Source organism: Lepidochelys kempii, chromosome 5 (assembly GCF_965140265.1).
Source record: "Lepidochelys kempii isolate rLepKem1 chromosome 5, rLepKem1.hap2, whole genome shotgun sequence".
Taxonomy (NCBI): Eukaryota; Metazoa; Chordata; order Testudines; family Cheloniidae; genus Lepidochelys; species Lepidochelys kempii.
The window spans coordinates 77,091,599-77,118,703 of record NC_133260.1 but is presented as its reverse complement, the minus strand read 5'-3'; the positions used below and the strand labels follow the sequence as shown (position 1 = coordinate 77,118,703).

Genomic DNA, 27,105 nt, shown 5'->3' with positions numbered 1-27,105 from the left:
ATTAAACCTGTACAATTGTTATACTGGTAAAAGTATCTCACAATAGAAGAAAGACCAAAGAAGAGAGATCAAAGATATTGGGCCATCATCTTACGCTCAATAGATAATATGGTCAGCTGTGAGACATAAAAGGTAGACTGGTTTAGCAAGTATTGCAGAAAAATGAAACCTTTCATGCTTTGGAACTTAATTTCTGGCCCAAAGCAGCATGCCATCTTAAAAGCTATGTACAAAAGCAGAGACAAAGTGAATTAATGCTGGCATGTTCATACTGACGTGCTAAATAACTACTATGAAAATCAATACAAAACTTGTTTTGTAAACACAAAGCACATGTAGTTTCTATATGTAATGACTATGGGGCAAGTCACGCATCCCTGCTGCTCCCTATGGTGGCTGTCTGTCTGCAGAGCTTCCTCTAAATGCCACTGAGCAAGGAGCATTTCCTCTGTGTGGGAAAGAGCAAAGGGCAAGACTGAATACAACTGGATTCAGTGCTAAGCACTGCAGGCTCCTCACCCCACTGATAGCTTCCTCTCACTTGCCCCTCCACACTGGGCTAAAATTTGTAAAGAGAAAGAGGTGCTGTTATTCCTTCATGCCTGTATGGGTGTGTTTTTCCTCTGGGCGGAAGAGAAGAGGGCTATAATTATGTCCATGATTTGGTGTTTCTCCCCAGGATGATATATACTTTTTTTCACGGTGTAATTATCATAGATTATTTATACCTAGAGACTTCAACAGATATCAGGGCATCATTGTGCTAGTCATTGTGCAAACTCATAAGAGACAACCCTTGCTGAACTCAAACTATACAGACATCTCAGACAGAGTGGGAGAAGGCAATTATTATCATCATCATTTTATAGATGGGGAATTGAGACAGAGGGAGATTAAATAGGTAATACAGGGAGTCTGCAATAAAGTCAGAATTTGAACACAGATACAACTTATACACATACACACAAATACCAGATGTATGGACAGAAAACACTTTTGGACATATTTTCTATTAAAGTTAATGGAACTTATGTCTAAATTCCCTAGACTGCTTTTAAAATCTCAAATATGGCCTATTAAATATCTAACACATGCAAGGTAATTTTGTGTACCTGTCTGAAAATTTAGGCTTTAATTCAATAATATAATGTTTTGTGCAAAACTGGAGAAGGAAAAAGACTGTTTTGTTAACAAGAACTCAGAAAGCTTTTAGAAAGGGATCGAAAAAGATTTCCAGAAGTAGAATGAAGACAGAGAGCAGATGGGACATAGAATGTGAGTGTGTGAGGTTAAAAGTTCAGCAACTGGGCTAAGCAGAGTATTCAGGGTGGAAAGCCTAGGCTTGAAGTTAAAAGTTCCTCACAGACCTTTTTTCTGCAGAAGCTGAGGACTGAAAACTCAGTACTTAAGTGAGATGCACAATTACCACCTAGGTCAGAGAAAAACATCTCTGTATGGTAAGATGGTTATGTAGGAGATGGAAGGATGTCTACCAGTTCCTGCAGAGTCTAGGGACAGAACACAGGAAGGGAAAGCTGCACACCTAGTACCTTGGGTGAGTTTATGGGAGAAGAACTGAGTCGAGCCAGACACAAGAAGTGGAGAATCCTTCACTAGATCCTAGATCTCCGGTCAGCTGCCTCCCCTTGGACCTGTAACCTGGACAGAAACTAAATAATATCCCACACTCCGTGCATACTAAAAACTTAGCTGGAGTAAAAAAATTTTCACATTAATGACCAGCTAAGAGTCACTTGCAATACACAATTTTTAAACTGTAATCGATTCTCCAGTTTCCAGTAGAAAAAATAAATATGATTTAGATCTCATACTGAAAAACTGACAGCTAGAATAAGAGATAACTTTTTAAGTTTCAACATTTTACTTGAAAAACATAATAAGAAATTTTCACCTAATTTGAGCGGATTGTTTAATGTGATTGGCAATGAAATGCTATTATCTGAATGAATTATGAAATGCTCCAGACCCTACATCATACATTGCTCTACAAACCAGCCAAGAACTACAGAACTGAATTGTATTTTTTTATCACTTGTATGTTTTTTCTTTATCTCTTTTAACAGATAATAAAAATAGAATTTAGTTTGCTATTTGAGGCCTGGGTTCTCAGTCTTGGATGATACCAAATGCTAATTAATTTGCACTTTTTTCTGTTGTGAATTTTTCTATCTGATAGAACCTATCAATAGTGAGAATTTTATAGGAAAAATAAATGGTTTGTGGAAGGAGACACTGTGGGTAAAATCCTGGACCACTGAAGTCAATGTCACAACTCCCATTTCACCCTATGTGCATTTGAGTTCTAGAAAGGGAACAAAAGGGTGTCGATCCGCATGCACAATTCAGTTCTGGAAGGGAAAGAGGGAGCCATTTTGAGAGGCAGAAAAGTTATCAAACCACCTATTTGCTGCATTAATCATTTGGAGGAAGAGGTATCAGAGTAATGGTTGCTGGAAGCCAGCTTAGTAGGCTTGGGAGCTGCTGCACCTAGCCCCAGAACAAAGATAAGGGGCAGACATAGTAGGAATGAGATCCCAGCACAGAGATATTATCACAATAGGGACCAGCTAGAATGCAGATAAATGTGAAGCTGAAAAAGCTTCACAGGCAAAAAAAAAAAAAAAAAGTCTTCAGCCAGCAAAGAGAAAAAATAGACTGGGGAAAAGTAAATGGAATTCTTTAAAGTATTTCAAACAGCAATTTTAGATGTGGGACTAACAGGTACTGAAAAGAAAACGTAGGAATAGATGCACCAAGGTAGAGTGAAAGGAACTGAAAACGGAAAGGCAATAGAACAAAACCTAAGGAGAGACAGGGTGTTACATTTTTCAAAGCATTTTAAATCTTATTTTATATAAGATTGCACAAATCTTATATAAACACACAACTGTTTGATTGTACATACATCTGGATATGCACATAATACAATTCCTTCAGTACAGAAGGAGAGATTGTTCTGATTAAGTCAAATTACACAAGCAGGTAAACATGACTTATAATAGAGGCAGCATCACATGATAAATCTTTCCTTTTTAACAGCAACCACTATGTGGTTGTGTAGTTTGTGTGTAAAGATGTTTCACACACTGTTTCACCATATTTTAAATATAAATTCCTAATGGAAGGAGGAGCTGCTCTGGAGCATCATGAGCAGGGCAGAGGGACTTCCAGTGACTTTCAGAGATCAAGGACATCTGTAGAACAAGTTCCTTGTCCCTACTGCTAACTTGATGTCCAGAATTACTCCATTCACAACAACTCTCATGGGATTAAATATGCTGACATCATACAAATAGCGAAGGCATTCTATTGATGCAAATTATGGGATTGAAAAACAATGGAAAACATTTGGAGAATATGATCAAATGCATGCGATAATAACTTCTGTGCATCGTGATGGTTGGGTAAACCACACAATATAGTGCAATGTGAGGCTTTAAACTCCAGAGATATATTTGCACAAAATGCAGCCTTTCCTATCGGTAAAAGTTTCAAAAGTGTTTAGCAATTTAATGTAAAAAGGGTAATTATTTTGCCAAGATCTTTGTTGTTTTGGTGCAAAGTAAATACTACAAAGGTGTGAATACAGCAGAGCTGTTTCGAGGCTGATTTCAGCTGAATTTCTATTGCTGTATGCAAACATAAGGGACTGACAAACTAAGACGCCACAAATGCCAACCTTCTCCAACTCTTTCAGAGCTAAATTGCCTAAGTGCATGTTTTGTGTGTAACTCAGGTAACAACTGCTGACATTCAGGTGTTCAGGTCATTTGCAAGCTTATTTTTGGAGGGACTTTGTGAAGAAAAGGTTTCCTATAACATCTCCTTCACTGATCACCTGCTTTAAAAAACCCAGAAGCCAACATTCCTAGCCACTCCTAACAACAAATGTTCTTTTCTGTAAAACAATGAAAAAACATTGGAGAGTTTTCTCACCGGTAAGAATTTTAATTGGGTTAAGCCACTAAAATGTCATAACAAGAGAAATGTCTTGTTGTGCATGTTAATACTTAGTTATTACACAGTGCTTTTCATCTTCAAAACTCTTTAGAAATATTAAGCACCGATCTCTGAAGACTGTATGCACAATTTCCATTGCCCTCCATAGGAAATTTGCATGAGTAAAACTTGTGTAAAGACTTAGGACTGGGCTCTAACTTATTAACCTACATGTCTCATCCATGTTAGGTAGATAAGCATTATCCCCACATGAGATGGAACAATGGAAGCAGAAAATAACAGATCAGGCCATGCCTCCGCTTTTCAAAAGCATGGCACTCCTCTCTCTGCTTTTTGATTATTGAGTGTTTCAGAACCAAACTTGAATAGTTTGTTTGTTTGTTTTGCCACGATCATATCAACATGCCTTCCAATTGCCTATTCATCTCTAGACCAGAGAACAAAAAACAAGCTGGCTGAAACTGTGAGGATTTACACCATAATACACAGTTCCAGACCGGATACCCTTGATTCAAACAACCAGGCATATAAAAACTCATTTGTTAAGATTCAATCAGGAATCATTAGCTGGAGTTACATTTTGTTCCACATAAACATACATTATGTTCCTAGCAAATGTATTTTAAAAGTTTCCTGCACTAAAAAAACCCTTTAGTACTAATTATTCTATTGTCTGAGGAAGACTTAACTTCACCTCTAATTGCTACTGCAGATATGCTGTTTTTGAGATGAACTTTTAACATTGCTTAGAACATAGAGCTGTTCAGCTGCAATCACTTTTAACAGCTTATGACCCATAGGATGCGCATTATACTGGAGCTTTTAATAATGAAATTCTTTGGTGCAAACATGTGACATTGGTGAACAATTTTTTTTGTACTTACCATATGAATTTTATGCCGCTTCGCTGAATACAGGATGTAATATATTTGGGCTTTTTATTGCTTGAGTAGAAAGTGCTCATTACCTATTTGTTTATGTTTATATATAGGAAAAAAACAGTTTTTCAAGTGGCATACATCACACTGTTGTAGTGGTTGACTTTCTCAAGATGGTCTTCTGGGGTTTTGGTGCAGTTTGTGGAGGCACAGTCGCAGGTCTGAGAGGGGGAAAGCTATTACTGGGACTCATTCCCAACCCTCCATTTTCTAGAGGAAATGGAGGAAGAGGGGGAGGAGGTGGCGGTAAAGGAGGACATTGGTGAGGAAGCTTTCCCAGCGTGTGGGCCGGCTCGCTGTGTAAGTGGACCTCCCTGTTTTTAATGTTATACCGAACGTCACAATCAGGGCAATAGCCATGGTACTGCACTTTCTCACTAAATCGTACCCGTTCCCGGGTTCCTGTCTGAGGACACCTGTCTTTATCAGGTCTATGAATCAGAGGATGCATTGGAACTTTGTCCAAGTTACTATTAGGTATACAAAATACATCCCCATTAGGAATCTTGTTTGGTCCTCCTGGTAAACCTCCATTTCGAAGTAGGGTCCCATTAGTCTTTACAGGGTTGGCAGAAGGAACAGGCCTGTGAGGGTCTTCACACTTTACAGGAGTCAACCGTGGTGGAGGTGGTGGTGGATTGGGTTTCCTCAGTACGGTGAGAATGGCAGATGGGTGTGCTGGTGGCTTGATGAGAGGTGCATTAGCACGCACTTTGGCTTTCTCCAAGCTGGACGCTGTTGTGCTGCTTGAGCTGCTGTTCAGCGTGTCAGTTTTGGAACTGTCTGTCATCTCATCCTCCAGCTGCAGGTCAGATGTCAATGTGTCAATCTGGTCAACCACCTACATGGAAATCAGAACACAAACAGTGATAAAGGATCATCACAGTAAAGGCAAACAAACAAAGCTTTATTCACAATCATCTTTATCCCCTTCCTGGAACTGAAACATTTGAATATTCAATTTTATGAACCATTGTTTCTTTTTTCTTCTTATATAAATCTAGTTTATTTTTTTTTAAATATCTGTGGTTAGTCCTCTCATCTGAATACAATGGGATACAATTTTAGTTTCTCTGCAATGAAATTCTGTATTTTTTCTCCAGGGCTTGCCTACCAATAACATGCTGTTTGAACTATAAACCTTCAGTAACACAGTTTGCCTCACAGTGTGGGAGAAGGCTGAATGATTTAACCTCAGTTTGTTCAGGATGATTTTTGAATCCAGACCTACTGTAGATGATCTTTTAGGTTTGACCTTTCACAAAATCCAGATTTAAAAACATATCTTGGAATTGGAGATATTGTAAATATATCATCTAAAGTTAACATACAAGCCTATCTGAACAATTTTTACACAAACTGCTAAAGATTCAAGTAGTGAGTAGCAGCTACCAACTTATCTTGACCACACATTCTCCTTTTGTGACTATTTACTTGAGAGATCTGACTCCCCCTAAACCAAATCTGAAATAGGGTTATTTATAAGATAAAGATATTGTAACTGTTTATTCCTGAAGAGGATAATTCACTCTATTTCATGCATTTTATATTAAGAGGATTCTCTATCTACCATACTTCTAATGCACTTACACTCACTTCCCTAGTATCTAGGTTTTTCTAATCTAGTCTTCTATTTTCCAATTTATGATCATACTTTATATGTTTTGTTTATATATTATGTAATGTTCCTTCTGCTAGGTATACAAAACTTTGTACACTATGATTAAAAGCCCATCCTGAAAAATGCACCTATTCAGATGCTAGTAGAACAAAGGACTGTAATTCAGGTACTTTTGTGAACGATATGTTTCAAAGTGACAATACATTAATTCTGTTGTAATTCTTCAGAAAAGGTTGAAATTCAAGATAATACAGTCATATTTATTACAGCTAGTCTAATTATTCTTTGTGAGTAAATTTACCTGAAGAATTTAGCCCCTTTTCTCTTAAGAATCATTTGGAATTTCTATGGCCTGGTCTACAATTAAAACAGGATTGAAATAGCTACATGGCACTCAGGGGTGTGAAAAATCTACAGCTATGATGACCTAGCCCCCGGTGTAGGTACAGCTAGGTTGACAGAAGAATGCTTCCGTTGAACTAGACACCATCACTCATGGAAATGGAGTTCCTACAGCAACAAAAAAACCTCTTCCATTGCTGTAGTCTGCATCTACACTAAAGGGTTATAGTACCATAGCTATGTCATCGTAGCTATGCCACTGTAGTGCCCTTAGGGTAAATGTGGCCTATGAAAGTACTTCTATTTCACAATATTTGAATACTATAGGAAAATAACTTGTTAATTAAGAGACAAATTCTTCTCTGTGCTGAAGTCTCAGATTTGGCATCTTGTTTTTTGTGATAAACAAATAAGGACCAAATTCTACCCTCAGAGGTATATATTTACATCAGAAGAATTTGGTTCAGATGAAGATGGAGATGAGATACTATGAAAGGTGTGGCACTTCACCAGCTTCATCACCACCAAGGGGAGAGTATATTATTTCTCTCCCCTATTTGTATTTAGGTAATGCCCAGTGGCCTCAAAATGTAGTTGGATTCCCTTTGTGCTAGTCACTGTACAAACACATAGTAAGAGCCACTTCTTTCTCCAAAGATCCTACAGGGAGAAAAAAAATACATTCCTAACTCCAATTTACACATTGGAACTGAGATTAAGGAGTCATTTAATCTCTTTAAGTCACATAGGGAGTCTGTGACAGAACTGTGACTCTACGAGGATGAATGGGGCACTAGGGCCCTGATAGTGCAAGCTGATCCACACAGGCTCAGTGTAGCTTCACATTGTCATAAATATAAAGGGAAAGGTAAACCCCTTTGAAATCCCTCCTGGCCAGGGGAAAGCTCCTCTCACCTGTAAAGGGTTAAGAAGCTAAAGGTAACCTCACTGGCACCTGACCAAAATGACCAATGAGGAGACAAGATACTTTCAAAAGCTGGGAGGAGGGAGAGAAACAAAGGGTCTGTGTGTCTGTCTATATGCTGGGTTTCTGCCGGGGATAGACCAGGAATGGAGTCTTAGAACTTTTAGTAAGTAATCTAGCTAGGTATGTGTTAGATTATGATTTTTTTAAATGGCTGAGAAAAGAATTGTGCTGAATAGAATAACTATTTCTGTCTGTGTATTTTTTTTGTAACTTAAGGTTTTGCCTAGAGGGGTTCTCTATGTTTTGAATCTAATTACCCTGTAAGATATCTACCATCCTGATTTTACAGGGGGGGGATTTCTTTATTTCTATTTACTTCTATTTTTATTAAAAGTCTTCTTGTAAGAAACTGAATGCTTTTTCATTGTTCTCAGATCCAAGGGTTTGGGTCTGTGGTCACCTATGCAAACTGGTGAGGCTTTTTATCCAACATTTCCCAGGAAAGGGGGGGTGCAAGTGTTGGGAGGATTGTTCATTGTTCTTAAGATCCAAGGGTCTGGGTCTGTAGTCACCTAGGCAAATTGGTGAGGCTTTTTACCAAACCTTGTCCAGGAAGTGGGGTGCAAGGTTTTGGGAAGTATTTTGGGGGGAAAGACGCGTCCAAACAGCTCTTCCCCAGTAACCAGTATTAGTTTGGTGGTGGTAGCGGCCAATCCAAGGACGACGGGCAGAATATTTTGTACCTTGGGGAAGTTTTGACCTAAGCTGGTAAAGATAAGCTTAGGAGGTTTTTCATGCAGGTCCCCACATCTGTACCCTAGAGTTCAGAGTGGGGGAGGAACCTTGACAACATGAGTGTAAGGGTCTTCCTGTATAGAGCAGCTTGGAGAATTGGGCCCAGGAAGAGCCAAGAGGCAAGAGGCAAAGTTTTCTGTGCCAACAAATAACAGCTACAGAACTGAATGATACAACACAGAACAGAGAAGATAGCTAAGCTGTCAGCCAGGGAGAGAACTCAGCCATTAGGCAACTGAAGGCAGGGGGAAGAAAATACATATCTAGTGGCAATCTCCTAACTACCACAGGAGCTGTTCCAGTAAGCAGTGTGGCCAGGGTTGCTTGGAGTGGTAAAAGCATACTGACCCGACTGGTAAAGACCCAACTGGTATTATGCTTGGCTTTGAACAATGTTTAATAACAGATTCAGCAGCTGTGTCAAAATGCCAGGGGGTAGCTGTACGTCTCTTGTGAACACAGAATCCTGCCCATCCCACTTAGTCCCAGTCTCGCTTGCTTCCTATGACCCTTCCCCTCAAAGAGCTTTGGGTGATTGGGGGAATGCAGTAACCAACATGGCCAGTGTAGGCTGGACAAAAGGGGAAGGCTCCTCAGGTGAAGAGGTCAGAGCAGTGCCTCTTGTTATGCAAAGATTAACCAAAAATTTCGCTGACAGAGATTAGCTTAATCAACAACCAAATCTTTCTTGAGCTTGATATGAATATTTTTGGAATTTCAAATATAAAATTCCCAAAGAAGAGGAAGGAAAACACCAAAGCATAAATTGACATGCTGACCAGGTTTTAGCATATATTTCCATACAAATAAATCAAGTAAAACATATATATTTGCCCTCAAATAAACCAGTAAATCACTCTTATTACTTACTGCAAACACATAATTGCTGAAGATTTTTAGTTCAACTGAAAGTGTAGGTTGTTTCTGGAGAATGGCCAAATGCTGAAGTGCTAATGCAACAAGTAGCAGGTTAACAATAATTAGTACATTTTCCAAACCAAAAATCGATGCCAGTTATGATGATTTATTTGCATTGTAATAGTGGCTAGAAGTCCCAATCAGGGATCAGGACTTCATTGTGCTTGGCTCTGTACACACACAATGAAAAGCAGATTCCTGCCAAAAAGCAAATTGTTGCAAACAAATCTGTCCCTCATCACAGTATAATGACAGAGACAAAATTGGTAAGCACCAATTTGAGACCAAAATATTAAAGGTCATATTACACCCTTGGTAGGAGTACACGGTACCAGTTTAAGTACTGTGTACATGGATCAGAGAGCAATAGCAATTAGTGATGGAAAAACCCTTTTAGTCGATTCAGTCTTTCCCCCTGCCAGTGCAAGATTTTCCCCAGGATTCATAGTAAAGCTCAGGCCTAAGTATGCCTCAATTTTAAATGACTTTAAACAGTTTATCTTTTGTCCCTTGGCAAGTGTGTAGTACACACTGGAAATTTTCCTTTTTATAAATGAGGAAGTGGAAAGAAAAGGCACTCAGAATGGCTCTGGAAGAATAGCACAGCTTATCTGCCTTGATTCCTTCCCATAATAAATCATGATTCTGTTCACTGTCATTTTGTTCTGCCTATTTGCCCTGAAAATGAAAATCCAAGTAGGAAAACAGCATGTAGAAAATAGTTGCATCACAGAAGTATCCTGAGACTATGAGCACAATAGAAAATGCAAGTTTGCAACTAGAAACCAATTTCCATCGCAAAAGCAGGTTTTCCTGCTGGAGTAAAAAAAGAAAAAAAATGTTTTTAAAGTATGTCTAGTTTACTATGCTGTGTATAGACACTGCACCTGATTCACACCTGTGAGTGGGGGAAAGGTACCTCTCGGCTCCCACGGGGCAGCTATACCAATCCAGCTAGAGAAATCCAGTCCTAGGGAAGGACACATGAGAGCTCCTCTGTTGCCTGCACTCCCTTGTAGTTTTTGTAAGGAGCTGGGAAGAGCTGTGCAGAACTCCATAAGAGTGTTCTTGTTGAAGCTGTCCTGGAGATCTGCCACATCTCCTGGGTGTCTTGGTCAACCCCCCTACTTTCTGGGTTGCCAATACTCAGCTCCCACTTCACTGGGCACATGGAGCTACATGCCTCTGGTGATACTGCACTTCTGTTCTGGTAGGGCTTTCTATCATCAGAGCTCCACAGCCCTGATTCCTGTAGTTAGATCCAAGGATTAAATCAAGTCTGATATCCATGTTATATTTCTCCCTCATAATTGTGTCCTGCAATGAAGCCAAACCTCTGATTACAATATAGCCTACTGGAACAGAAATCTGTATGCTTTCTTAAACTGAGCATTTTGTAACTTCACAATGTGATAAATAGGAAAAGAAGCTGGTCTGCGAAGGTATGTCTACACTTGAAGCCTTGCTCATCCCGTAACTTGAGTTAACTGATCACCGATTATTTAGAGTAAGCTAACACTGTAATAAAATTCTAGTGTAGACACTCACAGATGTCTGCTCACAGACATGACTGACGCCAGGATTCAGCCTGCAGTGAGTTGCAACAAGAACAAACAAGTCACTGGTCATGTGCCTCAGATTCCCCCTCTGTAAAATGCGGAGGTGATACTAATCACCTTTGCAAAGCACTTTATATCCACTGATGAAGAGCACCATTGAAGAGCTAGGTAGTATTATTTTTAAGAAGGTACACAATAATTTAAAATTCCCATTTAGAATTGGCATTCAATGTGAATTAAAAGCAAAACTAAAATTCTTATATAAACAAGCCCAGGAAGAGCAAGTGTTTGTTTAAAAATAAATAACTATGATATAGTAATTAGTAAATATATCAAAAATACATATGAATTAAAGCATAGCAGGTAAATAAATGTACTATGATGCTTGGAGAAAATCGTTGTTACAAAAAGAAAAGGAGTACTTGTGGCACCTTAGAGACTAACCAATTTATTTGAGCATGAGCTCACGAAAGCTCATGCTCAAATAAATTGGTTAGTCTCTAAGGTGCCACAAGTACTCCTTTTCTTTTTGCGAATACAGACTAACACGGCTGTTACTCTGAAACCTGTTGTTACAAAAGTTCCTCTTTAAAACACCCAACTAGTCAATTGTAGCACTACTTCTGAAATCCGTCAACAAACAGGGCCAGATTGCGCACCCCTAACTCACCTTGCTCAGCCGTTGATTACAGGAGTAATGGGACTACTCATGTAAGCAATTGTTCGTCAACAAGAATAAGGGTTGCACCAACTGTCTCCTACAGTACAGCATGACCTTACCTAAAGCAAATGTCATTACCGTTGAGTGACTGCTCTGTGTTGTACTAAATTTAACTACTTTCACATACAGTTTGGAGACTGCAATTTTATGGTATTTTTTAAATCTGACTCTCAATCACAAAATGGCCTGCTCAATAGATAAAACAGCAACCATCTGAACTATGGGGGAATGTTCAAAGACAGAGAGATTTGAAAAAGTTAGAGTTCCTGTAGAGAATACCTTTCAAGCATTCGACCTTTCTAATGTCTTAGCCTGTGAAGAAAACTGTAACAAAGACAAATTAAAAGGTCAAACTGGAATATGGTAAATGTTCACAAAAAAGATCAAACAGTAGTTTAAAAGTGCTTCAATATGGCAAAAGTGGGTCCTTAAAGTTTTTTTCTCGCTCCTTAGATTTAATTTCAGTACTGGGAGTCACTGTAGTTACCAGAACTATGACAGAAAGAGAACACGCAAGCTGAAGTGCAAATTGGTGGCTGTAATAGAGAAGTTTCTTGGATTGGATGAGCAAGTGGACACAGTACAGAGAATCAGAGAAGTTGAGGAGCTAATAGACAGCCAGGTTCAGGAAACATCTGTATTCCAGGATAAACGAAGGAATGAGCTGGCCACCATGAAGTCAGAGAGGTGGACTGGCAGTTTGTAACCACCAGAGCCAAGAGGTCACAGTGACATTATACATGGCTGGAGAAAGACAAGGATGGATAGGCTCTGGCCACCGGAGAAAAGAGGACCAGGAGGAATTCTACACAGCTAGCAGTTTCCAATTGATATCGGGTCCTCAACATGGAAACTGGAGGATACCTCTCAAGGTTCAGCTGGCCCAAAGGAACAGTGATGTATTGGACACACCTCTGGATGACAGTTCAGCACAACCTGTAAGAAAATCAAGCTTGTCCAAAAAGAGTTCTTCAACTGTCCAAGGAAGATAGATGATCCTTATAGGGATTCAATACTCAGAAGAATTGAAAGACCATTCTGCAAGGGACAGACAGAAAACAGGACAGTGTGCTACCTTTCTGAAGTCAAGACATGAGACATTAAGATTGGACAAGCTTCTGAAGTGGATGGGAAAGGATCCACTGGTAATGGCTCATATCAACACTAATGACACTATGTCATGAGATATCTCACAGACAGTAGATGAGTTCAGGGAACTCAGAAGTCTGCTGAAGATGAATGTCCAAGCGATCTTCCTTGAGATCCTTCCTGTCCCATGAGAAACAGAAGACTGAAGATTCTGAAAGGGAATCACTTACTAGTTAAGTGGCATACGGTGGAGATTTTTGTTTTGTGGAACATTGGTCCACCTTCTATGGGAAGGGGTGGGTGTAGTTTGAATGGCCTCCACCTCAGTAGAAGAAGAAGCAAACTTTTTGGGGACAGGTTGGCTAGAGTAGTCATGAGGAAATTAAACTAATAACAAAAGGGAAGGGGGGAAAGGGAAGATATGAGCATTCAGCACAAAATCAAGATGTTGAGAACAAAATTAATCAATGAATGAAAGGATATAAAGAAAAAAAAATTCTTGAATTGCCTATATACCAATGCTAACAGCCTGGGTAACAAACAAAAAGAACCGGTATTCCTCGTTTATGAGCATAAATTTGACCTAGTTGGTATTTCTGAATCCTGGTGGGAGGATTTCCATAATTGAAATGCTAAAATTAACAGTTCTATCCTATTCAGGAAGTATGGAGTGTGCAGAAGGGGAGAGGGAGTGGCACGCTACACCAAAAATGATATTACCTGTTTCCAAGTCAGTGATAACTCAAAAGAAAATGATCTTGAATGCCGACAGACCTATCTCCTAACAGATAAAGCACAAGATGAGGTACTAGTTGGTGTCTTCTAGAAACCATCAAATCGCATTTGGGAACAGGATGAAACTTCTTACCTATCTACAGTAAAAGCTGTGTTATCCAGCCCTGTACCAACTGGAAAGTTCTTTTAACCAGCATTTCTGATCTTCATAGAAAGTCCAGTTTATAGTCTGGTTGGTGCAGGGCCAGACGACTCCCTACCTGTCTCTGCGTGGCTCCCCAGAAGTTGCGACATGTCCCTGATGCTCCTAGGTGGAGAAATGGCCACAAGGGGTTCGGAGTGTGGGAGTGGGTGTGGGGAGCAGGCTCTCGGAGGGAATTTTGGACGCAGAAGGGAGCTTGGAGCAGGGGTACGGGAGGGGTTTTGGGAAGCCACATCTGGGGGGAGGGGGTGCTCACTTTGGGCGGCTCCCAAGTGGCAACCTGTCACTTCTGCTCCCAGGCGGAGACGTACCAGGCGGCTCTGTGCGCTGCCTCCATCTGCAGGCACCACCCCTGCAGCTCCCATTGGCTGCGGTTCCCAGCCAACGGGAGCTGCGGAGCTAGTGCATGGGGCAGGGCAGCGCGTGGAGCCATCTGCTACTCCTCCCGCTAGGAGCGGCCGGGACACGTTGCTGCTTGCAAGGAACCACCCGAGGTGAGCACCCCCCAAATCCCGCATCACAAAACCTCTCCCACACCCCAACCCTCTGCCCCAAATCCCCTCCGATACCCAAACTCCCTTCCAGAGCCCGTGACCCGCATTCCCTCTTGTGTCCCAAACCCCTGCCCCGCATTCACACTCCCTCCCTCTTAGTTAACCAGAATTTTTCACTTACGGGTAGGAAAAATAAATCTGCGTGATAATGTGGGCCTCCAGTTTGAATGACATATGCTGGAGGTCTCATGCTGCCAGTACTAAAACTTCCTTGGAATTTCAAAACATTATAGATGACAATTCCCTAACTCATGAAGTGTTGCGTCCAACATGGGGGAATTCTATATTAGTGCCCATCTTGACAGATAAGGAAGAACTGATAACAGAAATAAAGATTAATGGTAACTTAGGTACAAGTGATCATGACTTCAACACCTTGGTAATGTGCAAACAGAATAAAATCCAGACCAGTGAGAGAAACACACATGGTGCTTTAAAAGGGCCAGTTTCACAAAGCTGAAAACAATTATGAGCCAAAAATTATTAGATCCTTGATTGTGGTTTTGAGACTTTTTGGGAAGAAGGCCATATTGGTTAAAAAACATGACCTTGTTTAGAGGGGAAGTGAAGGCAGCTATAAAAAAGTAATATATAACAAATGGAAAAAAAGGGAAGTTGATCGTAAATAATATAAATCAGAAACTAGGAATTGTAGAAATTTGGTAAAGGAAACACAAGAAGAAACCTATGGCCAGTTGATTTAAGGACAGTAAGAAGGAGTTTTTTTAAAGTATATTAGGATCAAAAAGAATCCTAACAATGGTACTGGCCCATTACTAGGTGGAAATGATAGAATTATCAATAATAATGCAGAAAAGGCAGAATGTTCAATAAATATTTCTGTTCTATGTTTGGGAAAAAAACAGATAATGTAGTCATATCATATGATAACACTTTTTCCATTCAACTTGTATATCAAGAGGATGTTAAACAGCAGCTACTAAATTTAGATGTTTTTAAATCAGCAGTGTTTCAAAAGAGGGGGCTGAGGAGTTTGCTGAGCCATTAATGTTTATTTTCAATAACTCCTGGAGCACTAGGGAAGTTCAAGAAGACTGGAAGAAAACTAATGATGTGCCAATATTTAAAAAATGGTAAATGGGATGACCTGGGTAATTATAGACCTATCAGTCTGACATTGATTGTGGTCAAGATAATGGAGCAGTTGATACGAGACTTGACCAATATAAAATTGCAGGAGGGCAATCTGATTAAAGCCAATTAACATGGCTTTTACAGAAAATACATTCTGTCAAACTAACTTGACAACTTCTTTTGATGAGATTACAAGTTTGGTTGATGTAATATACTTAGATGCCTGCAAAGCATTTTTCATTAAAAAACTTGGAAGATATAAAATTTAGCTGGTACATATTAAGTGGATTAAAAGCTGGCTGATACGTCTCACAATATCACTATAAATGGGGCACTATCAGTGAACAAATGTGTTTCTAGTGGGGTCCCAAAGAGATCAGGTTTTGGCCCTACTCTCTAACATTTTTATTAATTATCTGGAAGAAAACATAAAATCATCACTGACAAAGTTTGCAGATGACACAAAAATTGGGGGAGTGGTAAATAATAAAGAGAACAGATCAGGACTGCTTGGTAAACTGGGCGAAATCAAATGATATGCATCTTAAAATGGCTAAATATAAATCTAGGAACAAAGAACATAAGAATATAAGAATATAAATCATACATACAGGATGGTGGACTCTACCCTGGGAAGAAGTTACCCTGGAAAAGATTTGGGAGTTGTGGATAAGCAGTTGAACATATACTCTCAGTGGGATTCTGTGGCCAAAAGGGCTAATGCAATCCTTGGATACATAAACAGGGGAATCCTGAATAGATGTCGAGAGGTTATTTTACTTCTGTATTTAGACCACTACTGGAATACTGAATCCAATTCTGGTGTCCTCAACTCAATAAACTGGAGACAGTTCAAAGAAAAGATGCAAGAATGACTGAAGCATTAGAAAATCTGCTTTATAGTGATAGACTCAAGGAGCTCCATCTATTTAGTTTAACAAAGAGAAATTTCAGGGTTGACTTGATTACAGTCCATGAGTACATACACCAGGAACAAATATTTGATAATGGGCTCTTCAATCTAGCAGAGAAAAGTTTATCACAATCCAATGGCTGGAAGTTGAAGCTAGACAAATTCAAACTAGAAATAAAGCATAGTGGTGTTTTTTTTTGTTTTGTTTTTTTAACAGTGAGTAATTAACCATGGATCATGCCATATCCTCCATCACTGACAATTTTTAAATCAAGATTGGATGTTTTTCTAAAATATCTGCTCTAGGAATTATTTTGGGGAAGTTCTATACCCTGTGTTATCCAGGAGATGAGCCTAGATGATGACAATGGTCCCTTTTAGCCTTGGAATCTATGGAATCATTACTGCTGTTTTCTGACTGAACTGGATAAAAATATCTGGGACATTGCCCTCATGCCAGAACACATTCAAACATTGTTTTTGTTGTTTAGAAGGTGCAAAAGATTTTCATGGAGTTTTACAGACAATTAAAGTGACAGGCCCCTGCCCCAAGGATCTTTGAGTCAAAATTTGACAGAGCAAAGAATGATAATAAACAAAAAAAAAAAAGGAGGGGGGGAAGGGGGCAGGGGAAATAGATGGTTCCAACAATGACAACTGTGCTTAATGTTTTGAGTGGTACTTGTTAGCGCATGTCTGGATTTTGTTTTACTATAAATTAGTTAAATAAGTCAAAGTTTTGAATGGTGTTTGGAATGAAGGACAAAGAAGAAGTCAATGATTAAAGGCTCAGCAAAGGAAGTGAGTTGGGAGGAGAATGGAGGCTGCACATTAAACTGTAGCAGGGAGGATAAGGAAGGCATAGGATCCATGTGGGGAAAGGCATGTAGCCTTGGGAGAGAAAGAGACAAAGGAAGCAACAAAAGATGTTGCACTTATAAACTGTGGGTCACAAGTGGGGGAGTGAAGGATGCTAGATGTGATGTAGGTTAGGTGGTACTGTAAAAAGCCTCAAAAGGTAGAGGTGAAAAGTATAAAAAGAAACCAGAGGTGAATGAGTGACATGCTTGGAGTGGTGGGTGAAGACAAAGATTGTTAGGTAAGTATATTGGATAGATTTGATGACCACAATGTAACACTGGGGGAAGCCATAGAAATCATTTGCAGTAACCTACATCACCAGAAGGATTCTATAGCTATTGACCATGAGGATTAAGGAATGGTACACGGAAGACTTGGAAGTCGGGGAAGGAAAAGGGCGGCTAACAGATAATAGTCCTTCTCTATACTACAGCTTATGCTGGCATAATTTCTGTCACTTAGGGCTTGTCTACATTACCTGCAGGATTGATGGGCAGTGATAGATCCAATGGGGGTCGATTTATCAAGTCTAGTCTAGATGTGATAAATCAACCACCGAGTGCTCTCCTGTCAACATCCAGTACTCACCAGAGTGAGAGGCGCAGGTGGAGTTGATGGGAGAGCGTCCTCAGTTGACTTACCACAGTGAAGACTCCGTGGTGAGTAGATCTAAGTATGTCGACTTCAGCTACATTATTCACGTAGCTGAAGTTGCGTAACTTAGATCGATCCCTCCTCAGTGTAGACCAGACCTCAGAGTGTGAATTACCCTCCTCTCCTGCCGCCCCCTGAGCAACATAAATTAGGCTGGCATAAGCACTAGTCTGATGCTCGTAGTGTTTTTTATGCCAACAGGAATACATAGGATTATGAATACGTAACAGGATTACAAATATGGTACAGCTGCACTGCTACAGTGCTGTTAGTGTAGATAGTTTTGAGCATGTTGAATTGCAGTAGGTGGCTAGACTTCCAGGAAGAACTGAGAGAAAGATAACTGAAGATGCAAGGTGGAGGGTCTGGAGCAGAGAGGTATTGAGAAGTCATTATTATTCTTGCATTTTTGTGGAGACTTAGTCACTGTGTTATTCATAATTACAGGGGTAAATTAGTACTTTATTTAAGAAGAAATTTATAGTAAAAATGTAAACCTATTATTCTTATTCCCACTTTGATCATTAAATTAAACACATTTTTACATTGTGATTCGCATGAAATTTTGCATGCCTTGCTATGCAAATAGGGTTACCATGCTTCCCTGCATTTCTAGAGAAATTGAGTCCACATTTTGGGATCAACATCCAGCGGTGACATATGTCTGGAAAACACTCGCTAGCAAACACATCATCATGCTATAAGTGGAATATACTCAGCATGGTATAATGACAAGGGCAAGCTTTCACATTATAACAAGAAAGAAAGCAGACAGAATAGCAGATGATGTGGAGATGCAGGGAAACAATAAGTACACATGGGAAGTTAAAAAATGGTAACAAAATTTGAGCAAAACAAACTAAGACTACAAGCTAAAGCTCACAGCAATGGGAGGGGAATAGGCAGAGATCATTCCAAATTTCCGTCCCTGTGGTCTCTAACTGGTATCACAGTAGAGAATACTTGGAGCAACACTTTCTAATCTTTCTTAAGGTTACTGGAGCAGATTAATAGAAGATTAGATTTGAAGATTTTCAAAAATGGGTGTGTAAAGGAGGCACCTAAATCCATATTTAGGCACCTAAATAAGTGGTCTGATTTTCAAAAATACTAAGTACCCAATATCTCTTACGGACCTCGACAGAAGCTGTTGCACACTCAGCAGTGTTGAAAATTAAGGTGGAGGAAGCACTTGGATTGTTTAATGGATAAACAGAGCAAGCAGACGATGAGGAGCCTTCTCTCGATGGAATTTTAACGTTTTGGAATTAATGTAATCCTAAAAAGAATACTACTATTTTAGAATGGCACCAATTCTTGTCTGATCCTCACTTCAGAGCACAAAGGATTACAGATATGTAACAGATTTGAGGCACAAGTAGGAAACTGAGTTTGGTATGATAATTATGAGTTATGATATGGTAATGGACAAAACTGAATTCAACAGGATTGGCAAAAAGTTAAAAGAAAGGCAACTATGGAATACTGATTTGGGTTAGAGACATTTACTGGGCTTCAGAAACAAAAAACTTCAAAGAGAGATCATGTCAGGGAAAAGCACCAAGAAGGTAGTAAAACAAACATGGCTTGTGATCATGTACAATGATACCACACACATAACCGATGCTAAAAACGATATTTGTCATTTAAAACGCATCCAATACAAACCTGTCCAGCATTTGGGGTCATTTGTCACACATGTGGAAAGTCATACCCTCATCCACAAAATGCAGAAAAACAAACCTATTGCAGAGTGAAGTTTCTGGCTGAAATAGATTGTCAATTTGTGGTCTTTCCAGGGACCTTATCAAGGCACTACATAAGTGACGTAACTAAACTAGCAAAATTTGCATCTCATGCTCTATTTGAAGAATGTTTTTATAAAATTCTAATTTGATGTTTTACTAGCATGTCTTCAGAATGATTTTAGACTCACCCTGCATAAGACTAGTGGCATATGGTGGATGTAGGATACAATCTGAAGAAGTCACCCTCACAGCAGGAACAGCCAAGGGAAAGATCAGTCTATATTTTTCATTACTAAGGTTTCTAAAACAGCACTATCAGGTAGGGAAACTTACACTGAGTTTATCTTTATTGAAATAACAAGAACAGTATATAATGATGCCGCTACCACAAGAGAAGAATTAATTGCACAACATCCAGACATCTTCAAGGAACTAGCACAGTTCTATGGAGCACATCATATACACAAAGACTCCGCAGTTACCCCTGATAAATATGTGGATTCAGAAATATACCATTTGCTGTGTCACACACAGAGATGGTCTCAAATATTTGGATATAGTCCTGCACCTTGAGTTAGCAGCTTATTCATAACATTAGAAAAAGAAATTTAAAAAATATGCCTGGATCCCAGAGACCTAATAAGGCCATGAAAACTTAGCATTACCATTCCGACATAAATGGATGTTCATTGAAGAGAAGCTGGAAAAAAGCCTATTCCACATCCTAAAGGAAAAGGTTTGATATTGGCAAGTCATACAATACAAGGAGTCATCTGATCTGCTCCTTTAATACCCCATATGACACAGGCAAATTTCTCTGTCTACCCTTCGCAATACAGTCTGCCAGGGAAGCCTTTTAACAACAAAAACAAAAAGTCATGAAGCATTAAGGAATATTGCAAAAGTTTACGTCATAATGAACAAGATGATTCTAGCTGCAACCACAAAAAAGGAGAGGTTTTTTTTAAAAAATAAGCATCAAACTAAGTAGAAATCTAACAGCAGCAGTGTAATAGCCCCCTGGCTATGAGAACTGATGTAGCCTAGAAAGACAGGCTTAAAGGATTTTTGCCATAAAAAAACAGCTGTTTCAAAAGCCCAACTAAAATACCAGAGTCGTCATTCAGTGTAAAAAAACAAAAAATTCTCACTCCAGATCCTGTGTGGAATATTCAAGTCTTATCATATATGACAAAATAATACTGAGTCATTAATTTCTAGGAAATATAGAGGATTAACCTGATTTGCATGACATTTGGCCTAATAATACTAACATTTTTATCCTCCCTCAGGGAACTTACTAATGCAATGATTTTTTAAGTAGTTCTCCATGTATTACCAGACCAAAAGTAAAACTCTGTATTAGCTGTGTATTGCAACATTTAAGACGCAAATCTAGATAAGGTTTTCAATCTGCCGTCTCCCCAATTCCAGAATTTTCACTAAGCTTAAATAGTTGTCAAAACGTAAGGCTAAAGAATCAATGTATGCATTTGAATAGCATATGTGACCTGTACTTCTTTGGACAGCAATGCTAATTAAGAGCTTCTCAATTACTCTTTCCAAGAATAGCACATGAATCTGGCACAGCAGGTTCTGAACAACAACAAAAGATTTACAAGTGACAAAAAACAAACAAACAAACAAACCACACACGCTTTCCAAGGCTTTTAAGTACTGGAAAAAGGAAGTGAGATAATGTGCATTAAAACATGTTGGGAGTAAATTTCCATAACATTTGCAATATAACTTGCAGTCAGAATAATTCAGTTTTACGGGAAATCAGCAATTTTCATATAATTAAGCTCATGTTAATTGGAACCATCTTGAATTTCCATAATGTGCAGAAATTATCATATTTGTTTTTCTCATTCCGTTCATTACAGAGTAGCTATAGTTTGAATGAATGGTAGAGGTCATGAAAAGAAGAGCTTAACAGAAGAACATCTGAATGACTATCTGGAAACAACCCAATAGGTTATCCAATTGTTTGTCCTGTCTCTAAGTGACCAATATATGGCAATTCAGAGGAAACCATACAGCTGCTGTAACATTTCATTGGGGAAAATTTCTTGCTGGGCTTAGCTGGTGACAAACTTTATCTTTGAAGCATGAAGACTGCTAAGTTGCAATGTTTTTATATTAGCCAGTGTAATTGCAGACAAGGAAATAAAAGCAATAATTTTTAGAATGGAGGTTTGCATGCAAAATTTTGCATCAGCTGCATCTATATTTGCATGTGCAATTAAATTAATTTGCACAAATCAAAGGGTTGCAAACAAATTGTTAGTCAACTGGTTAGTCAACTATCTACCTAGCAATCCAAATTGCACATGGGCGCAAAACTGCAAAGGTATTTTTGAATAAAGGCTATTCTTGTAAAAATTGTGGCCCTAAATATTGGATCTGTTATGCAAATTGCCTCAATAATAACCCATGGCAATGAGTTCCATAAGTTAATTATGTTTCATACTCAGTATTAGATTAGCACTGACTTGAGCCAGACACAACAATGTGTGTTTCAGCTTCCTTGCGCAACCAATTCATCCAATATTGCTTACTGAAGAGTCTCTCTTGAACACTGCTACTGAACAATGCCAAACTGCAGTGTTTAATTATTATCTTCAGAGTGATTATATCCATCCACAAATGAAAAGTAATATGGATTTACATTCTCTCTTTTTCTCCCCAGACATTTGTTTTAGCCCAGTGGTTTTCCACCTGTGGTCTGCGGGGGTCCGCAGACTATGTCTAAGATTTGCAAAGGGGTAACCACTGTTACCCCTTTGCAAACCACCGTTCCAGTATTTCCAGTGACGTCCATTTATAAAGGTAGAGTCTCTATCTACCTAATCTAGAGAGTTTAACTAATACATCTATGACAATGGTTATGGGGATGCACTCAAAACTCAAAAAAATCAGCATTTCAGAACATAATCATGATTTAAGAATGATTAAATTCTGATTTCAGGGGTCATTTGGATAATCAGAGTAGATCAGCAGAAGATATTTTTCTTTCCAAAGTTTATTATAAACACTGAGATAGATTCAGCCTGGTGTTACATTGGTTTATCCCAGTTTAAACCTTGGTGCAAGACCTGCTGGCAAAAAGTCCACTGAGGAATTAGGTAGAAATCCAAAGGGAAATCAGTGCCTGTCCCACCTTGGAGTGGATAAAGAACAGAGGGCCTTGCTGGGCTGGGAGGCGTACAGCACAGTACATCAGATAATCTTGTCCGCTGTAAAAAAGTGCTTTGCTTGCAGCAGGTTCCAAAAGTCATTTTGTTTAAAAAGAAAAAATCCAGGGGTCATATTGTTTCACATACAGCTCTTCCCGCATCTGAGAAGATGCGGGACAGGGGGGAGAGAGTGGGACGGGACGTCAGGTTCCTCATTAACACTAGCCCTCTTCTCAGTGGGGCCCCCTCCTCTGGCCAGGGTCTGTGTGTTGACAAGAGAGAGTCATATTTCCAAGTATTTAAAATGTGGAAAGAAAAGTTCACTCTAGTCCCAAACTCAGAATAAAAAGTGCCAGCTAAGGATCACATTTCCCAACAGTTAAAAAACTGTTCAAAATGAAAATAATTTGGCTATTTATAAGTCACAGAAACATGTAAAACCTATAGAACTATGAATGCAGAAAGCTTTTTGAATTTGGCTTTTCCTTATCAGTTTGTGAAGGTTTCACTTTTTGTTTTTAGAGAACATATATATCAAACAACACTCCTCTATTTGCATATGTGTTGTAGTAAGTTTAAAAGAACCTGCTGTCTGTTATAGCGTTTTTCTTCTGAAAACCAACAAAAAGGTTTTGTTTTTTTCTTAAATAGCTTTGAACTGAAAAATGAAATTTGATTAGTCCATGTGATTTCACCATTTCTTGTATTTTTTCAAATAAAATGCTGTAAAACTGCCAATATTTAGCATTGAAATGTGGCTTTTGAACATGTATTGTACTTTGTTTGAAAATGCTTTCTGCATATGTTTGAAATAGCTAAGTATGGCTCATGTGATAAAAAATTCTTAACAATTTGCATAAATTTACATCATAAGATTCAAGTAAATATTAGATTTAGTCCCTAGTCATGAAATGTATTTATGTAATCTGTGCATGTAGAAATATATTGACATATATGCATCCAAACTATTAAAGTTCACCGTGTTGACTCAGATTCCCGTATGGTGATTTTTACCCTTAAAGAAATATTTCATCCCCATTCAAAACAAAAAAAAAAATTTTCTTGAAAGGCATTTAGATACCACGGTGGCACCTTAGAAATACATACAATAGAAAGATTAAAAATTTTAGAACATAAATTAATGTGGCTCTCTATAATCCCTTCAGTATTGAATGTCCCTCAATGAGTTTTCTGATGAGTACATCAATACTCAAATACATAAATGAGTACACTGAAGTTACTTTGTAGTGAAGGAACATTATGAATTAGCTGATAGTCTACTCACAGTCTATGACATTAGGTTCTTATCTCATTGACAGGAACGTTAGCCAGGACTAAGCAGTGCAAAATGTTTCTTCCAAAACCTTTTTTGCCAAAAATTGCAGATTTGGGTTAACCAAAACCTTTTGCCAATTCATGTTGAATTTGCTGTTTGGGGGGCTTTATTTAGCAGAACAAATACTCTGAAAAATCAAAATTTTTTGACCTTTTCAAAATCAAGTAGTTTTATTTTTACTCAAAATTATTTTTATTAAGAAATATATTTCAATTTCATTAAAAATAACCATTTTAAAAAGCTTGAAAACTAAATAATATATTTTGTTTTGGGTGACAAAACATTTAGTTCAATCCCAATCTTTTTTCTTTGGTTCACTAAATGTTTTAAAATGTTTTTGTTTTGCAACAGACCCAAAGTGATTTCTCCCCTCTATTTTTCAGAACAGGCACCAAACCAAAAAGTCAACTATTTGCACAGCGGAAGCCAAAACACTGTGGTTATTTCCTAAAAGTGCTCTAGGATGTTTAATTCTACTTGTTCAACACTACTGTTTAAATACCCTTTTGTGATAAGTCCAAATGTAGAATCAGTTTAATGGTGATACATCTTCTCTCTGGAGACTATATTCTAGCCCTTTGGATTCAGAGATTTAATAGTAATAGGGGAGAAAATCACTGTCTCTAAGCTTGAGGTGATATCGAAGTATAGATCTCCCTTTTCCATAGAGAACAATTTAACAATGCAGCATCACTTCTTGCACTGTACTGCAGTGTTAACATTGAACAGAATCTGTGAATCTAAGTCCAGAAGAGACAATATGACCATCTAGTCTGACTCCCTGTATAACACAGGCTACATAGAACTTGCTCAAAATAATTCTTAGAGCATATCTTTCACAAAAACATCCAATCTTGATGTAAAAATTGTCAATGATGCAGAATCCACCAGAACCATTTGTAAATTTTCCAGTGGTTAACTACTCTCACTGTTAAAAATCTGCACCTTATTTCCAGTCTGAATTTGTTTAGCTTCAACTTCCAGCCATTGAATGTGTTTTACACTTTTCTCTACTCGATTGAAGAGCCCACTTTTGAATATCTGTTTCTTGTGTAGGTACTTACCAACTGTAATCAACCCCTCTCTTAACCTATTTGAACTACTTGAGTCTATCACTATAAGGCATGTTTCTTAATCTTTTAATCATTCTCGATGCTCTTCTCTGAACCATTTCCCATTTTTCAATATCCTTCTTGTACTGTGGGGACCAGAACTGGACACAGTATTCCAGAAGAAGTCACACCAGTGCCAAATACAGAGGATTAAAATAACCTCTCTATTTCTACTCAAGATTCCCCACTTTATGTATCGCAGGACCACATTAGCTCTTTTAGCCATAGTGTCACACTGGGAGCTCATGTTCAGCTGATTATCAGTGATGATTTTGTGTTTTCTTTCAGGTCACTCATAAAGAAGTTAAATAGCAAAGGGCCAAGAAACTATCCCTGCAGGACCACGCTGGAAACAGACCCACTTGATGAGGGATTCCCCATGTACAGTTACCTTTTGAGACCTATCAGTTATCCAGTTTTTAATCCATTTAATGTTTACTATGTTAATTTTATATTCTAGTTTTTTAATCAAAACGTCAGGCTGCACCACATCAAAAGCCTTACAAATTCCTAAGGATATTATGTCAACACTATTACCTTTATCAGGCAAATTTGTAACCTCATCAAAGAAAGATAACAAGTTAGCTTGACAGGATCTACTTTCCATAAATCAATGCTGATTTGCATTAATTACATTACCCTCTTTAATCTTATTAATCAAGTCCTGAATCTGCTGCTGCATTATCCTCCCCAGAATCAATGTCAGGCTGACAGGCCTAACACTATCTGGATCATCTTGTATGCCCTTTTTAAAAATTATCATATTAGCTTTTCTCCAGTCTTCTGTAACTTCCCCACTGCTCAAAACTTATTGAAAATCAACATTAATGGTCCAGCAAACTCTTCAGTCTGCACTTTTAAAACTCTTGGATGCAAGTTATCTGGACCAGCTGACTTACAAATATCTAACCTTAGTAGCTTTTGTTTAACATCCTCCACAGATACAAGTGGAATGGAAAGAGTATTATCACCATATATTATGAGACAGCATCATCTGTTTTTCCCAAATACAGAACAGAAATGTTTATTGAACAATTCTGCCTTTCTGCATTATTACTGATAATTCTACCATTTCCATCTGGTAATGGACCAATGCCATTGTCAGGATTCTTTCTGTTCCTAATATATTTAAAAAACTCTTTCTTGTTCTCCTTAACTCTGCTGGATAGAGATATCTCCTTGTATCCCTTGGCTTTCCTTATCAATTTTCTACAATTTGTAACTTTTGATTTATATTCATTACTATTAACTTTCCGTTTCCTCCATTTGTCATATTTATTATTTATAGCTGCCTTCACTTCCCCTCTAAAACAGATTTTTTTTTTTAAAACCAGCATAGCCTTCTTTCCTAACTGTGGCTTTTTGGGCATCTAGTAAAGTGTTCTTAAATGATTCCCAATTATCATAAACTTTTTTCTGATTAAGCTCCCATAATAGTTTTCAGCTTTGTGAAACTGGCCCTTTTAAAGCATTAAGTTACGTTATATTGCTGATCTGAACTCTATTTTGCCTGCACATTATACATTTGATCAAGTCATTATCATTTGTACCTTAGCTCCCATTATCTTTTAGTTCTGTGATCCATTCCTCTTTATCTGTTTGGACAAGGTCTAATACAGAATTCCCCCATGTTGGCTGCAGTTCTTTTTGAGTTAGAAAATTTTCAGACTATAAATACTGTTTAGAAATTCCAAGGATTATTTAGTACTGGCAGCATGAGACCTTCAACATATGTCAGTCAAATTGAAGTCTCACATGATAACACATTTTCCTAACACATTATAGATAGGTGCATAAGGAGGTGGTCATCATTCTCTTCTATAG

The 27,105-nt window shown here is 38.4% G+C and overlaps 1 protein-coding gene across 4 annotated transcripts in view; it reads right to left on the bottom strand.

The window, feature by feature from the left end:
- Positions 1–27,105, bottom strand: part of PRR16 (proline rich 16) — a 236,391-nt gene that overhangs the window by 73,113 nt on the left and 136,173 nt on the right. For 3 of the 4 annotated variants that reach the window (XM_073344793.1, XM_073344792.1, XM_073344794.1), the window contains exon 2: positions 4,866–5,760. In XM_073344793.1, the coding sequence (XP_073200894.1) occupies positions 5,002–5,760 (759 nt within the window). In that variant the 3' untranslated portion in view covers positions 4,866–5,001. Of the gene's footprint in view, positions 1–4,865; positions 5,761–10,421; positions 10,535–27,105 lie in introns of those variants that run through there. The other variant, XM_073344795.1, reaches the window with a different exon arrangement.